This window comes from Peromyscus eremicus, chromosome 16_21 (assembly GCF_949786415.1).
Source record: "Peromyscus eremicus chromosome 16_21, PerEre_H2_v1, whole genome shotgun sequence".
Classification (NCBI taxonomy): Eukaryota; Metazoa; Chordata; class Mammalia; order Rodentia; family Cricetidae; genus Peromyscus; species Peromyscus eremicus.
In genome coordinates this window covers 52272479-52289738 of record NC_081432.1, presented here as the reverse complement: position 1 = coordinate 52289738, position 17260 = coordinate 52272479, and the positions used below count along the sequence as shown (strand labels likewise).

Below are 17260 nucleotides of genomic sequence, written 5' to 3'. Positions count from 1 at the left end.
GATTTTCTCTAGCTAAGACTCATAGTGGTGGAGAGGGTGCTTGAACTAGCCTTCCCCTGCACTCAGATTTGTGTCTACCCTAACTGTCATCATAGAACCTACAATCAGTGACTTATGGAAGCAGATGCAGAAAACCACAGACAAACACTTGGCCAAGACCCTGGAGTTCAGTTGAAGAGAGGGAGGAAGGATTATAAGAGCAAGGGAGTCAGAATCATGATGAGAAAAAACACAGAAATAGCCCACCCAAGCTTAGGGGAGTTCATGGACACTGGACTGACAGCTGCGGAACCTGCATGGGACCAAACTAGGCCCTCTGAATGTGGGTGAAAGTTGTGTGGCTTGATGTGTTTGTGGGTACCCTGGCAATGGGACCAGGACTTATCCTCAGTACACGAAATGGCTTTTTAGAGCCCATTCCCTACGGAATGATGCCTTACTCAGCCTTGATGCAGTAGAGAGGAGCTAGGTCCGGCCCCATCTTGGTATGCCAGCCTGTATTGACTACCGAAGGGAGGCCTTACCCTCCATGAGGAGGGGTTGGGCGTGGGATAGGGGTAGGTGGGGGGGAGTGGGATAAGAGGAGGGAGGGGGAACAGGGGTTGGTATGCAAAAGGAAAGAAAAAATTTAAATAAAAAATTATAAAATAAAAAAATAAGAACACAAAAGTTTTAATATAATAGTAATTTAAAATTGACTATGATTCACTGCTACAGACCAGCTTCCAATGTTACTGAGATATCATTATATTCTAGGCATGTCATTTTCATGACAACAGTAAAGGCATAAAAGGCCAGTGTTATAAACCATATTGCTAGAAAGAATAGACTGTAAAAATTCACAAGATTCCTTGCTTCTGCCTTGGAAATATCATGGTAGAAATAAATGTTCATACATAATACAGGTCAGTTTTAATTTTGTTTTTTTTTTTTACCATTACTGATAGATATCTCCTTAACATGCATATATTGAAAATATTATTTTTCAGCAACAACTAAGATACTGTTTAGAAAAATCTCTCTGATGTAAAAGTAGCAATATAGACTCTTGGTTGAGAAACTTGATCATCTGGTCTTGGTAAAAATAATTCAGTAATACAAATTCAACAGACAATAAAAATTCATTGGCTCTATTCTTTTAGGTAGACTTTTGTGAGGTTGGTGGTTGCAGGTATAGACTTTCTAAAAATATCATTTTATGAAGTACTGTAACAGTTAGTTTTGATTGTCAACTCAACAGAATTTGTTATTACTGTGGAGACACACCTCTGGGTGTTTCTGTAGGCATGTTTTCAGAGAAGCTTAGCTGAGGCAGGAAGAGCCATCCTGAATATTACTAGTACCAACCTCTGGCCTGGAATCCCTGGATAAATACAAAGAAGAAAGCAAGTGAAGTCCCAGCATCCATCACTCTTTGCTTCTTCCTGAGTGTCCACGTGATGCCACCAGCTGCCTCACATTCACACTGCCATAGCTTCCCACTGCGATGAACTGTCCTCCTTCCTAAACACTGAACCAAAATAAGCCCATTTCCCTTGGGTTGCTTCTATCAGGGGTTTTGTTATGAGAACAAAAGTAAATCATGCACCTATATTAAAATTATTTCAATGGGTTTAATTTGGGGAATATTTTAAAAATATTTTATTAATTATTTGAAAATTCTATATTATATATTTTGTTTATATTCACCTTCATTTCCTCACTTCTCTCAGACCCACTTCCTCCTCCCTACTCACCTGGCTTTTTGTTCTTTTATTTGTTTATTTGTTTGCTTTTTCAAACCCACTGAGTATATTTTGGGGAACATTTTATGAATTTTTTCACTGAAACTGCTTAGGAAAAAATGAAGGCATTGGCCTTGTTAGTGTTAAAAAAAAAAATCTCTGGCCTACTCAAGTATCAGGGGTAGCTTTAGAAACTTCCACAGAGCCAGCATATTCTTGGCTGTATCAAATCGTGTTAAAGTGAACTTCTCTTCACCTCAGGGTAGCAGCTTTAGAACTGAATCATGGGACTGTGGCCATACATGACCGGGCTTCTTTTATCTTATTTTTTTTCTTCCTTTGCTGAGGATTGAGCCCAGTACTGCTTACATGCTCAACTTTACCACTGAGCCACATGCCCATTGAAAAAGACAATCCTACCTATCATCAGAGAATCCATGGGTCTTGTGTAGGGTTTGAAGACCTTTTCCACTGCACATAACATGGAATTAACAACTAGTTGAAATGACAAGGACTAATTAATTGGAGTAGGTCGAGGTGGTACATAAGAAGTAGGAGCCTTTTGTCACACAAACCATAACAATTGTAACCCAAACCTCTCTTTCTCCTTTCCTCTAAAAAGTAAACCACTTCTAAAGAAGTCTCTCTTCTGCCCTACTTCCCCACCTGTCTTAACTTGGCTCAGCATTCAGGCACTTACTTTTTTTTGTTTCCCCTCTGATGCCTCTCATCTCAATGAGTACCACCAAACTCCAATCACTGTAGTAACCTCAGACCTCAAAGTCACCCTTTAGTTCTTGTTTCTTTTACTCACCATATGTCACTTGATTCTACTTCTAAAAGGCAGTCTGAGCCAGCCCTCTTTAGATCTCCACTTCCTGTCCAGCTGATGCAGTGTCCATTCTTACGTCTCACCAACTATATGCCAGAGAGGTTATCTAACACAGATGTTAGACCTCAGCACCGCAGCCTAATTAAAGATCTCTCAGTGGCTGTGCATCTCACCAAAGGCACAGGCCAGGCTCTCTACCTCCAATTCTAGAATCCACTGATATCTGGCTCCAACCTACCTCCCTGATATTTCACCTTCTCTCCTGGTTTCTCTTAGTTAATAAGCTTCTTTGTCCTTGTTCTGTCTATATAACATGTTCTTTATAACATAGTGTCTGTAGATCACAGTTTGGATTTTAAATATAAAATTGTGATGATGGAACTATTCTAAAATAACAATATATATTTTTGTAGCCCCCAAACAAAGACAAGTATTGACATCAGAGCTAAGACTCTGAACACCCAGGTTGTCACAGACCCCTGGGACACACCCATAAGCAACATTTTTATCCCATTAAGTTGGTTATTTTGCAAGAAAGTCTTTGTTTGACAAGTTAGATGGTCAGAATGTAAAACACAAAAACTACTTTTCACATAAAAATCATGATACACATGTTTATTTCTCCTTGGTCCATGGACAAATATAAAATTTGGGTGTTTTCTGCAGAATACATAATCCCAGTTCTCTTTTTTTTCTAATACTAAAAACACTTCATATTAAATTACTTATATTTTCATTTTGATGTATACAAACGCCAATGAATTAGATGGAGCTGGCCTTGCTGCCAGAATTAAACAAGAGAGTAAGATGGGCATGAAAACAACAGAGGCAAAACCTCACTGGGAAGGTTGGTCCGGGGTCGGATGTTTGCACATTTACTGCGTTTATCCTTTTTAACACTGAGGGTTCTATGTATTTCCGTTCCCCTAATAGAAGCCACAGGTACCAGGCAAATGAATCCCTGGGCAAAAGTATGTGCCACGGGAGCACTGAGTAGAACGTATAGACCCTAGGACTCGAGACTTAGCCAAAAAGTGAGGCTGTAAATATTTATTGCTAGCCTAGTATTCCTTTTCATACACATTTGGCACTGTTGACAGAGAATGAAAAGAACTCAGAGAACTCTTTAGGAGTGTCTGTGTTTGCCATGAATTCCAAATGGGGCTGCAATGGTTTGGACGGGGTTGGAGGATGTCCCCTAGGAGTTCATGTGTTGAAATTTAATATTCCTTGAATATGTGCTTTCCTGGGGGGAACTTTGGGATTCCTGTGCATATTCTGTCAAGTTTCCCAAAAAGTAAGAATTTTCACATAGAAAATTATATGAATCACATATTCAGTAGAAGTAAAGGAAGGAAATGTGATTTGAAATTGATAAGGTCATCAAGTGGAGCCTCCATGATTGAATGTGATGGACTGATTAAAAGAGCCAAACATACATAATTATATACGTATGTAGTGTGTGTGTGTGTGTGCATGTGTGTGTGTATGTATGTGTGTGTGTGCGCGTGCGTGCGTGTGTGTGTGTGTGTGTGTGTGTGTGTGTATGTGTGTGTATGTGTGTGTGTGTGTGTGTGTGTGTGTGTGTGTGTGTGTATGCACATTCCATATCCTTTGCTTATAAAACCCCGTGGCATCTGTGGCATTCTGTCAGCAAAAAGGTCACCAGGCCCTGGAAACTCTGTATGAACCACATAATCTCCTTTTCTCTATAAAATCGCCAGCTTCAGGTGTTTTTTCATAAGCAAATATCTAAGACAGTATGAATCTTTGTTGTACAAAGTAGTAACAGATACCTGAACGTCACTGGCACCTACCTTTTAGCATCAAATCCGATGCCCCTTCCAGGGAAGCTGAAATAATCCAAGGCTCCGAGGGGAGACCCAAAGTCTCCACTCTTTGGTTCTGGCAATAAGAGAAGAAAGAGAGAGAAAAAAAACTGGATTTAAAACATCATTTTTTGATGTTCTCTAAAAAAAAATGAGGAGTGTTCACACATAAATGTTATTAAGCATACATGTACTTCGGGGAAGGAAGGAAACGATGAATGCGTCCCTTCTCATGTTCAATCAAAATTGACTTATTGAGAGGAGACCACGGAACTTATTGTATGCAATTTTAAAACAGTGCTTGGAAGAAGAGAAACTGAAACTGAGTTACAAAAGAGAAGGGCATCCCAAGTATCCTAAGGAGGCTGGTAAGAAGAAAAGGTAAGAGAAGACAGCAGGCTGGGGAGATCCTCAGTGTCAGAGCACTTGCCTAGCAAAGGGACTGCTCTGAGCTCAATCTTCCACACCCTCAAAAGAAAATAACATAAAGTAGAACCAAGGCCACGGAGTCTGAAGGTGGGATTTCAGCAAACACAGGAGTGACTGACTTCAAGAATGAGCATGGGGAAGAAAAGCATCAGAGGTCTGTGTTTGCCTTTGGTAAATCTCAAACCTTCATAGGAAATGCAAGAAGACACAGTGTGATGTGCGAGGACAACCAACATCGAGCTGGCGTCAGCATGGAGCCTTCACCCCTGTGTTCTAGTCTCTTTTGCCCAAGGAGATCTGTGCCTTGCTCAGTCGTCATCAGAGAGGCTTCCTTTTGCAGCAGATGGGAGCGAGTGCAGAAACCCACAACCAGATATTATGTAGAGAAAGAGAGTCTAAGTTGAAGGTTTCCATCGGATATTGGGGAGCCCCTCACAACAAGGGGAAGAAAGACTGTAGGAGGCAGAGGGAATGGAGGAAACCAGGAGAACATATCCCACTGAATCAACTAAGGAGGGCTCACATGGGCTCACAGAGACTGAAACAGCAAGCACCTGGCCTGCATGGGTCTGCACCAGGTCTTCTGTGTGTATGTTATGGCGTTAGCTTGCTGATTTTGTGGAACTCCTAACAGGGGAAACAACTGGGTCTCTGACCATTTGCCTGCTCTTGAGACCGCCCTCCCCCAAACTGGGTTGCCTTGTCTAGCCTCAATATGTGGCTTTTCCTTGTCTTATTGTGTCTTGTTTTGTCCTACTTGGCTGTTGTCTCTTGGAGACCTGCTCTTCTCTTTAGAGGGAACCTAATGGGAGCGGATGTGGGGGAGAGGGCAGGTAGGAGGGAGCCAGGAGAAGTGGGGGGGGGAGCTGTGGGCAAGATGTATGGTATGAGACAAGAATCTATTTTCAATTAAGAAAAAAAAAAGAATGACCATCATAGTGAGAATTTCTACGTGTTGCCAATTTCACATGGCAGTCGCTCTGTAAATGTAGATTAGGAATGTTTCAACATAAAGCATGTTCTGTGGAAAAATGGCCAGATCTGAGGCACTACCTTCTCATCCAGGAAGACAAGCTGTGGCTGAACTGGCAGATCTACTCCCACTTCCCCATCTGAAGGCTGGACCAGCACGGAAAGTACAGAGGGCCGGGTATATATGGGGTTCCCAGTTCTTAAACTACTTGCATTTCTAGAAAAAACAAAGATGAATGAGATCAAGATACCCATAGGATTACAAAGATCACTTCTGTTTTCCATAGAAGAGTTTGGTGAGAATATTTGAAGTTACCTGTATATCCACAAACATCACAAATACACCGTGTAGTGAATAATTCCATCTTTACCCACAATTGGTGCATCCAAAATATTATGGATTATCCACGCTTAAAAATGAGGGTAAAGCAATTGGGAAGTGAAAAGTATGAACTTATAACTTTCATCAGTGTATTAAGTTAGGCCCAAAAAAACTTCAGTGAAAAATATGATGACCCTGAAATCTTTATAAGGCAAGGTTATGCTCGGCTATAAGCTGCTGAACCAGCTCTCCTGGGATATACCCTAATTTGTACTGTGCTCCAGTGTCTATGGTAAAATTATTTTCCTACCATGGCTGAGTCCAAAATACCAAGATGCCACTGAACAAACCTGGGAAGAGATGGCCCTAACCTCACCACACCACCGTTTTGTATTTATACTCTCCAAACGTACTTTCATTAAATAGGTCCCATATCTACACATTAATTGTAGTCCTTAGAATCACATGGTGCCAATAATGGTGGTAGTGGGTATTTAGTGACACTGTATATGACGTACTATTAGCTTTCTCTGTATAAATGTATTACAGCTTTAAAACAAAACTATGAGTTAGGTGCATTTACTTAGGTTTGAGGAGTGATGGGTTAAAAAAAGAATGACATAGCACATGTCTTGTAAACCATAACTATTTTTGCCACTTAACTATACTGCCAGTAACCTATACTACTTCTCACGTTGTTCAAACATGCTAATTGCTGGTGAGACCTAGCATAAAATAATTCTATAACTCATGATACCTCAAAGTAACTCAGTGTTTTGGTTTGCTGAAAGATGTAGGTTATGAGAACATTAGTAACTTACTATTTCTTTTAACTTATGTGTTACACATCATAGACATGCAACAGATATTTCACAAGCTAAATGGAGATTTGTAGATAATATACCACACATTCGGCTCCAATATACAGTGTGATTTGATGAGCTGCATTTAGAGTAGTTAGTTCTGGTCTCATAAAGTTTTTATTGTATTTTCAACCACAGCCTCAATTAAATATTCGTGAGTCACTTATGCTATTCTCTGTCTTCTATTCTTCCCTCGTGGGAGTAAGAAAGAATAAAGTAGTGTTTACTTATCAGAGGCAGTGAATGACAGTCAGAGGTGGACATTAGTCCTGAAAGAGGAAATAATGGAAGAATGATTATAATGGGCCAAAATATATGAAGTTTCTACAAGAAGCAATTTCCTTGTGCCCTACAAACCAAAGAATGGTACAAGCAGAGTGGGAGTATATGGCCCTAGGAACATGGATTTTGCACCAAGCTAAGGTCCTGGCTGCTGAAACCTCTCCCAGGAAGTTCTGTGCCCAATCATCTTTTATAAGTTTGCTTAGCCTGAAGAGCTAAGGCTCCTTTCTTTGTTAAAAAAAGAAACAGTGTACATTAGTGTTGTTTCTTAAAATATAAGTCATTCCATTTTTTTTGTTGGGTGCAGTTATTGGAAACATTTAACATTGTTACTAAGTCTTATTCCTCTAGTAACCTCATCCTTAAATGTTTTCTGATAAGAGAGGGGTACAAGCAAACATCGTGGGTTAAGGAAACTGAAAAACCCATTAAAGACTCTGACATAAGTACATTGGTATCTGGAGACCTTAGGTTGGCTTGAACGCTTACAGAAAGGCCTGTCCCTGACACACTTTAAAGTTTATTGTGAGCAAACACCTCTTATTAAATGTAAACAGCATCTCACTGGAGGTCAGAGACTGGCGGCTGCAGCATATCCCAAGGTAATACCACTTTAAGCTCCACATAAACTCTTAAGCAGTTTCTATCCTAAAACCTGACCGTAGGTGGTACAGTTTTTTACGATATGTTATAATAGTGCAATAAATCTGTTAGCTTAAAATCGAATCTCCGTGGCCTTTTAGAGAAATCATCATTAAATGCAGGGTCCTGTTAATGATGCCATTGAAGTGAAATTGTTTAATCTGCTAAGGGGGTGAAAGGTCACCAAATGAATTTTTTATAATACATCAACTTGACACGCAATAGGGAAAACTGTAATAGATAAAAGCAAAGGAAAAGGGCACTGTCTTCTTCTGATAGGTCAATAGCAGCCAGGAGAGTCACTCATCCACTTTCCTTTCATGATGGGGCTCCTTTTGCATTTAATATGGACACCCAATTAATACCTCAGTACCACAGACAACCTCATTTTAGGTGACTTATAGCAATTTCTCCCCCTTCCCTGAAATGAAAGTGATCACAATACATCATAGCATTGTGCGAATTAACGTTAATTGATTCAAGTTACCAAGCAATGATGGGCCGCTTATATAATCTAGGCGTTATTGGGTGCTAGAAGGGATGAAGGGAAGATTAGATTCCAGTGTCCGTTGCTGTGACGACGGGAGTCACCTGACGCCTTGTTAGACAGTTGTAAGGTTCTATTGCTGGCCCCAGTGGGGTCGTCAGTAAACTGGAGTGATGTCCAAACATCATTACACGCTGCTCCAATATTAAAGCAAAGGGATTAGCAACTTATTGCAAGCAACCTGGATTTGTCATTGTGCTGTCGTTATCCAATTTCCAACTGCTAATGTGACTGTAGCCTGCAGGCAAAAGGACCTACAGCCAAACTTTAAAAAATGGGGGAGGAACGTTCCCTCCATCTCCTCCAGTTTCAACCACTATTTAACAGCTTGCAAAACTCAGTCAAGTATGTGAAATATATTTTTCCCTGCAATGCTTAAGTGTAGGCTGAAGGAGGAAGATCATGATGGTACAGAAACTTCCCAGCTCAGAGACCACCACCATTCTTTCCAACATGTGTTTCTAAATCTGGCAGAGGTGACATGCTCACCTCCTAGAAGACGAGACTATGGCAAACACAGCAAATGGAAAGGAATAAATCCTAGTGGTGGACACTGTTTCTCAACAAGACCCACTGTGATGGGTGAGCGTGGTGTGGGGAATTTCTGGTACTTGCTCTTTGCCCCTCCGAAGTTGTCTACTAGGTTTCCACTTAACAAAAACATAAAGAAATCCTCGTGTTTTCATTAGATTTCCAAGGTATCCTGAGTGCCTATGGTCTCTCTTGTTGTCAATGGAGTAGAAAAATAATATAGTTTATGTGTACCACAGAGGAGACCTGAAAAAAGGGAATAGATGATTTCTATACCCCGGGGGAAAAAAAAGTAAGTTTTCCAGTCAATTCCAGTTGACAATCAATGTTAGACCTCCTAATATGTACAAAAATTGCTTGAGGCAATGTGAGATATGCAAAGATAAATACAACACTATGACTCTGCCCCTGGGGAAGACTCTTTCATACCTCTGGACAACAAGAATGGCTTTCCTAGATATCTTTCTGAATTGATACAAACCATTTTATTCACATTTAATGATCCTCGTGATCCCTATTAAACTTAGGCAGCTCCCTTAGCAGTTGCTCTTCATAGTTGGGAAGAATTGTCTTATGATCTCCTACTGATGCTATGGTCCAATAATTTCAAGTCTGACACATTACAAGCCCCTACTCCACCTTACCATATCACTTTGTCATCTCAGTACCCGTCACACCCTTTCTCTGCACTTAGGCCATGAATTGCCTCAGGAAGGCTACTACCCAGATTGGCCTGGCCAACTTCAACTTTGGGTGCGCTGTCCACATAGTGAGCTTACCTATGCTCTAAACTATTTACCTAAACTCTTGGATGGCCTGAAATTATCCATTTAAAATAGCAGTATGCTGAGAGTAAGCATGATACATCTTTCAACAATTTCAATGAAATGCAATCATTCTGGAAACGTATCTAAAATGTTTTAATTGGTAAGTTATTTGAGATATTATTTTATGATAAATCTAGCATGAATAAAATTATAAGTTAAAGTAATGCAAAAGAATGCAAATAACTATTAAGATTCTATACAAATATTCAAATTTTTCTATTTACATGGAGGTATGGTAGTGGTAAAAGTTTGGTTAGAAGGAAACAAAAACCACTAACGGCCTTTTTAGTTGAAGCGATTAATACAAAGTAGTGAAGGTTGTTGGCAAGGAGATCTTTGTGCTGGCAGATAAGTACTAGAGGAACCTGGAGTGTTAAGCACACAAGATTGTTCCTGCAAGAGAAGGGATGCTATGTCTGTTATCTACCCAGAAGGCTGGGAGCAGGTGTGTTTAAAAGTCTAATGACCTTTGCTCTGTCTGTAGGGCTAGAGACATTTCTAGTGCCCAATTATCCCCAGACACTTACTATAAATTTGTTTTTCCTCAGCCAATCTGTAGAACCTATATTTATGGACTTCGCAAAGAGTTTCCATGTATTCACTTCTGATCTCCATTTAGCTTACTTTGTTCCTCAAAGAGATTTATATATACTTTGTTGTGCACATGAGATTGAGTTAATTACCTCCAGAGTAAGTTTTCACCCACTGTGCTATGCTTAAATATACCTAAAATAAACAAGTCAGGGTCAGCTTCCAGAAGTTTGAACCAACACCTGCTGCTTGGTCCTGGTGAACTGAATCGTCTTCTTGCCTTCATCTGACCATCTCTCTGCAGGCCTCCTGCAGGAGGTTACATAGGACCATCAGACTAGAGAAGCTAAATAGTTATTGTGATAGTTGATCTTCACTTGAAATTTAACTGGACTGAGAATTACGCAGGAGGTGGTGAGACAAATTTCTTGGTGTGGCTGTGAGGATTAATTCAGAAGGAAATACCGAAACCTGAGTGTGGGTGGTACCTTGCTAGCAGCTGACGATGTAGACAGAATCCAATGGGACTGTATTTGTCTCTATTTCTCTGTTTCCTGGCTTACCATCATGTGAGCTGCTTCCATGTGCTACCATGCCCCACCCATCTGTACACTGACTGCCCTTAGACCTTGAGACACAACAAACCTTTACACCCTTGAGTTATTTCTGTGAGGTCTTGTGTTCACAGAGACAAGAAGGCTTCTGGTAGGATGTCACTGTCTAGGAAAGATCTCTTGCTCAATGATCTCTTGTTGTGAATAACAGCTGACTAGCACCTCTTGGGAATATAAAAGTAAACTAAAACTTTAACTACCCCATAAATATTATACAGATAAAAGTATACTTGTTTTATTATTAAAAAAAGTAACACCAATAGGCAGGTTCATGGTGTTAATTCATTTTTTGCTATATCAAGCTTTTATTTAATTTTTTTGAGGATTTCTTAATAAATACACTGTATTTATATCATCTCAACTTCTCCTTTCTCCTAGCCAACTCTCCCCTTTCCCCTCTACTCCTAGGAACACACACACACACACACACACACACACACACACACACACACACACTAGTATGTATAAAACCTACTGAATACTAAACCCATTTAGCTTGGTTTATATGTACATGTGCTTAGGGTGTAACATAATACATTTTCACTAAGTAGGAGAGAAAAATATTGTTTTAAGTATCCATTTACTTAAAAGTCTCTAGATTTTCAGTGGTGATATAATAAAATATTTTGATATGCATATATATATTGTTTAAACTGGAATAATATGTTGGACATGATAGCTGTTCAAATAATGTTTGGGAATAAAAACTGTTGAAATGTGAATTTTCATGAGGTATCTTATTTATCATTTACTATATCTTTATATCCATTTTAATGCATTTTTAAAGTAGTTTGGACTAATTTTTGGAACTGGGATCTATTGTACATGAGGACAGAGACCTGCTGAATGCAGGGATATCAGCAGCAGTAACAGAGTATACATAACAACTTATTCACAAGAAAAAGCACAGAAAAACATGTAAGCCCCAGAACAACAATCAAATATGCATTGGTCTCAGATCATTTAGTATAAGAACAATAGACCCTAAAGCCATTTTTTGCAGACACAGGACTCTGAAATAAATTATAATCTTACTGATGAGCATGATGAATGATCAATAAAACTTTGACTGTGAGTTGTAAATGAATTGTGAGTGTCCTGTTATTTCCCATTTAATAAGGCTAGGTATTCAAAGTCAATGGAAAATGTGTATTTATTTCCTTTCTTTTTAGCCCAGGTTAACCTCAGATTCATTATGTACACAAGCATAACCACGAATTTCTGATCTTCATCCTCCTCCACACAAGCACTATTACTGTAACTGTGTGCTAACACACAGAGTGATGTGGTAATGGGTATGTAACTCAAGGATTAATGTACTATAAGCAAGCACTCTACCAAATGAACTAGAATGTCGGGGCCATGGGTGCTATGGAACTGAACTCTGGTCTTCATGCTCACAGGGCAAGTACTTTACTCATTGAACCATCTCCACAGTTCCTTAAATCATTGTGATGGGCCCTCTTCTGCCTTCACAATGTTGACACAGTAAGTCGTTCTTACACCTGGAACTGCTGTTTCTCCTCCCCCGCCATGGCAGGAAAATTCTGCTTGTCTAAGACTCAGGTGTTGACTAAGCCAACTATAATAACTCAGGATATTCTTCCCATTTTAGGGTCAAATGTGCCACAGAACACAGCAAAATCTTAAAACTATTCCTTCATCATTCTTAGGGCTAGGAGGTTACAGAGGTGCATCTTTGAGAGGACCTCATAGAAATTCTGCCAACTACAGACAGCTTAGGTATTTTGACAGCTAAGCTTTTGTAAGAGAGATAGCCAAATTTAATTTTATTATTTACTGATACTGTATGTATGTATATATGTATGTGTATGTAACTGAATATATACACCCTGGCTCAGTATATGAAGTAGTGAGCAATCTAGGAAGATATCAATTGTATCTGACATCAATCTGCACAGTTACAAAGATACATATGAGTCTGAAGTTTATATTCTGGTATAAAAAGGAGTAAAGAGACAAGAGAGAGTGAGGAAAAAATGAGAGATATTCTAGAGTGAAGGTCAAGCTTCTAGTGAAAGAAAAGCGGGCTGTATTAAATGTTCTGTCAGGATTCCTGAATACAACGTATGGAAATACACCCCTGGTGGGGAACTTGTGGCTTAAAAAGGGAATGTAGAATGTGTTCATCTCTTCCCACGAAAAATTACGCTGAAACTACCTAAAGCATGAAACTGGGTAAAATAGTGGGGAAAAGGAAAATAAAGAAAATAGGCAAATAGACAGCAAAATGACTGCATATGCCAACAAAAGTCCAAAAATTGAACAACAAGTTCATGCTGCTGTCCTATGCAGGCAGAGGAAGTTTAAATTCAGATTTCCTGACAGGAGAATAAGGGTAAAAGGTGAGGGGATTGACTACACACCCAAAGAGTAGATAGCAATCTCATTTCCCCTCACATTCTAAAGTTCTAGTTTCTTAAAAATAAGTAGCGATCATCTGGAAATATAAGTTTCCAAGATGGCCTCATTTGTTGGAATGCCTGCAACCCCTGTACATAACAGAAGTGACCTTCCAGAGGACTTCATTATTGCTTTCCCCTCTGAAAAGAATTCATCCTCAGACTCATCTCTGCTGTCTCAAGGTCAATTCATTAGTGTGTCAATAGCTCTCCAGGGAGTTCAGTAGAGGTCCTAACTGATATTGGTAAGAGCTGAAAGACACCAAGCAGGCCTTGAGGCCTGTGTATGGCTTTGAGGCAGTTTACCATAGTGTGCACAATGTTCAGAGACACAGGGAACCTTGCTAGTACTTGTCAGTTCTATGGGGCATGCTGTTTCTCACTCAGCAGACATTATCATCGGGTATGCTTTTCTTTATCTTTTTATGATTTATTTATTTTTTTGTCTTACATGGAAAATCTCTCTTAAGATACCAGCAAAACAAAGCAATGGAGGATATAACAATTTCCAAAAGAAAATCAATACCATATTATTCGTGCTTCGTGTGTTTTTTTTATTAGATAAGAAAAATCTGAGTCAGAAGTAAAGACAGCATGTTATGACTGATGATGAGTGATGGAGGTGACCTTTGGGCTGAAGCCATCTCATGTCTACAGGATAGGATGACTTGCCCCACAAATATGTGTTATGTGCCCTACTTGCTCCACTCTGCAGGATTTTCCCTTTGGACCTTGACTACTTCTACTCATTGCCTTCTCTCACACAGCAATATTCAATATTTTGGAACAGTGAAGAAGATAAATCAACAAGCTACAGCTTTGATCTCTAGGTATACATATAAATCTATAAGAACTCGGTGCAGCCTAAATGAAGTTACACTAAGAGGAAAAAATTAAGCAAAACCAAAACACATCAGCACCATTGACACCCATATTACTATACAAAACATAATAGTAACACTAGGATAATTACTCTATGTAAAATGTTAATTATCCTCTTCCAGGGATGAACCTTCTTACTGGTTATCTAATACATATGGTCAGTCGCTGAAATCATATATAAACTAACAGCAAAAATGAATTCAACACGCTATGTTTATATATTTCATGCATATATACATACACACATATATTTACACATATACATATATATGTTGTATGTATATGTACATATATGTGTATATGTATATATGTATGTATGTAAAACAACAGAAATCAAAGAAAAAGACGCTATCAATTTGAGACAGCAGAGTTGGAGGGATTGGAGGGAGAAATACCTGGGAGGGGTTGGAAGGATGAAGGGAAGGAGAAAGCGATAGAATTCTATTTTACCTAAAATGTATTTTTTAAATGTCAATAAATGAGTTGATTGTATTTGCTTCCAATTAGGTATGTGGCTTTGGATTCTTATAGACCCCGAAAGTCACCCTTCATCAAGATAGTCTGATAATTAATGCTTACCTATAGCCTGTGACTTCCTCTGACTGAGTCACCAGTAGGGCCCCGACAGTCATACCGAGAATATCTTCCAGGACTCCAGTCTGTTGAGCAGTGATAACTTGGTAAGCCAAATTCTGTAATCTGTTACTTGGGAAGGATGGAATGAATTCAGTGCTCCTTACATTTGGCAGATCACCAATTTCGATGACAATCACCTTTGAGAAAGTTTCCACAGAGCTTGTCGGTGTGATCCTGTATGACATCATTTCTGCCATGAGAGGTCTGCGTTGACCAAATCTGGTCGAAGCGCTATCATAAGTTACAATTGGGCAATTGCGTTTTCGTTTTCCTCTACTGTTTGCCATGGCCTCTAAGGTCTCTTTGGTGCCAGGCATCTGCAGAGTGAATTTGATTTGGTTTGGGTCAATCTGTAAGAAGCGTGTTAGGCTTTCAAGCATTGCTCTTTCCCATCCTTTTTCTAGGACTGAAAATGTCACAGTGAAAGCCAAATGAATGGAAACACTGGAGTGTATCTCAAGAGGCTCCCCTCCTTGCAGCACAACATACAAGAGGTTATTCATGATGTCAAAGTAGTTGGCACCAGCAGACTCATTCAACAATGAAGACGCTGACTCTACTGGAGTAGGTGGAATCAACTTTTTTTCTAAGAAAACGTGAGGGCTCTGAATCTCATTGTAGAACACAGCCAAAATGAGCTTGGAGGTGCTTCTGTTGCCCAGTAGAGAAAAGTGCAATAATGGGGGTGTTCGCTCCACAAAGCATACTTTGGTAATTTGCCTGGTAGGTAAGATGGTATAGAAAGTAGACACAGAGGTAGTGGTAGCGCATGGGGTACTATCCTTCACCCTGCTAAATGTGTCAACAAAGCCATTAGTAACGGATACAAGTGGGTATGACGTTGGGACTGTCCAAGTTTCATCAACATTATGGAGAATTAGGACTACATGGTCAGTCTGCTTGCAGAAGAAGCCATGGATCATTGCTCGGAATGTGCATTTCTGCTCTTCTCTGAATATACCTGTGATGCAAAAGAAACAAATATGAGCTACAACTAATGAGGATTTGTAGACTACTCTTCTCATCATCGTTTGTTATGCTGTCAAATATTTATTAACCATTTGACTGTATTAGATATTGGGAACACAAAGAAATCTTGAGCAAAATATGGAAAAATACATGCATTAAAGAAAATCCATTTGACATATTCTAATGATAAATATCTTTTTAAGATTAACAACAAAAACAATGGTTAAGTGTAAAAAGAGTTGAAGACATAAAATAATTGAGTCAGGAACAATCAAGAAAACAAATTGGTCAGGAGTCCATGGGTAAATAGAAACAGTTACTGCTGGCAGGATTGCAAATTTGTGAAGACACTATGGAAATCATTATGAATGTTTCTTTTTTAAAAAACCTAAAAATAGAACTCTATGGTACAGCGGTACCATTCTAAATACACTGAGAATTTAAAGTCTTACCATAGGTACACTTACATATTTATTGGTGTTCTGTTTACAATAGCTAGGTAAAGCCAGCCTAGATGTCTATCAGTTCATGAATGGATAATGAAAATGGGTGTAAATGCACAGTGGAGTTTCATTCAGCTGTATAGAAAAGGAAATAATGGTATTTGTGGGAAAACTGATGAAGCTGGAAAAAATTACTATTGCAAGCAAACAATTCCCAACTCTGAGAGACAAATACCACGTTTTTCAAGCATTAGCTTTTAATTTTATATCTATATGTGTGAGGTGTGGGGCTAATGATACTAGAAAGGGGAATATGGAAAGGAAAAGTGTGTGTAAGGGAGAGCTCAACTGGGGTGAAAGAGCATAGCACAATGCATGGAACATGAAAGGAGAGGGGGTACTATGAGGGACCCCAGGAGGGGCATGGGGGGATGGGAGTAAGATATCAATGAAAAAAAAATACGCATGGTACTCCATACTGAAATCTTTTACTTTTTATACTAATCTGAAAAAAAATAATAAAAGGAAGGAGGGAGAGGGAGGGAGAGAAAGAGGGAGGGGAGGAGGGACAGGGAAAGCAAACCCCTTCACTAGCTCACAGTACTTCCCTACTGTCTAAGAACTAGATTCAGTGGCAGACATTCATATCACTCAAGTTGTTACAAAGGTTTTAGGAGTTCTATGTCAGGGTCTCCAAATGCTACAACCAAAGATTCCCTTGTCACATTATCTAACGGCATTTGAGGAGGCAGGACTGCTCTTTAAAGGCAGAGTAGTTGCCAGCAGGTGTGAGGCTCTGAGTATGATCCCCAAGACTGAAAAAAAAAAGGGTTTGAGGAACTTCACTTCAAAAAACAGACCTCTCACGATACCACACTGCAGCTCCATGAAGGACTGAGGGGACAGAACAGAGGACTTACAGACATACACTGACACTGAAATATGCACCCCCCACACACACA

General features: G+C 39.4%; 1 protein-coding gene across 1 annotated transcript in view; it reads right to left on the bottom strand.

The window, feature by feature from the left end:
* Nucleotides 1-17260, bottom strand: part of Pkhd1 (PKHD1 ciliary IPT domain containing fibrocystin/polyductin) — a 462210-nt gene that overhangs the window by 25014 nt on the left and 419936 nt on the right. Inside the window, exons 61-63 of the mRNA XM_059282214.1 lie at nucleotides 14830-15847; nucleotides 5868-6003; nucleotides 4374-4461 (exon numbers count right to left, since the gene is read on the bottom strand). Of these exons, the coding sequence (XP_059138197.1) occupies nucleotides 4374-4461; nucleotides 5868-6003; nucleotides 14830-15847 (1242 nt within the window). The remainder of the gene's footprint in view (nucleotides 1-4373; nucleotides 4462-5867; nucleotides 6004-14829; nucleotides 15848-17260) is intronic.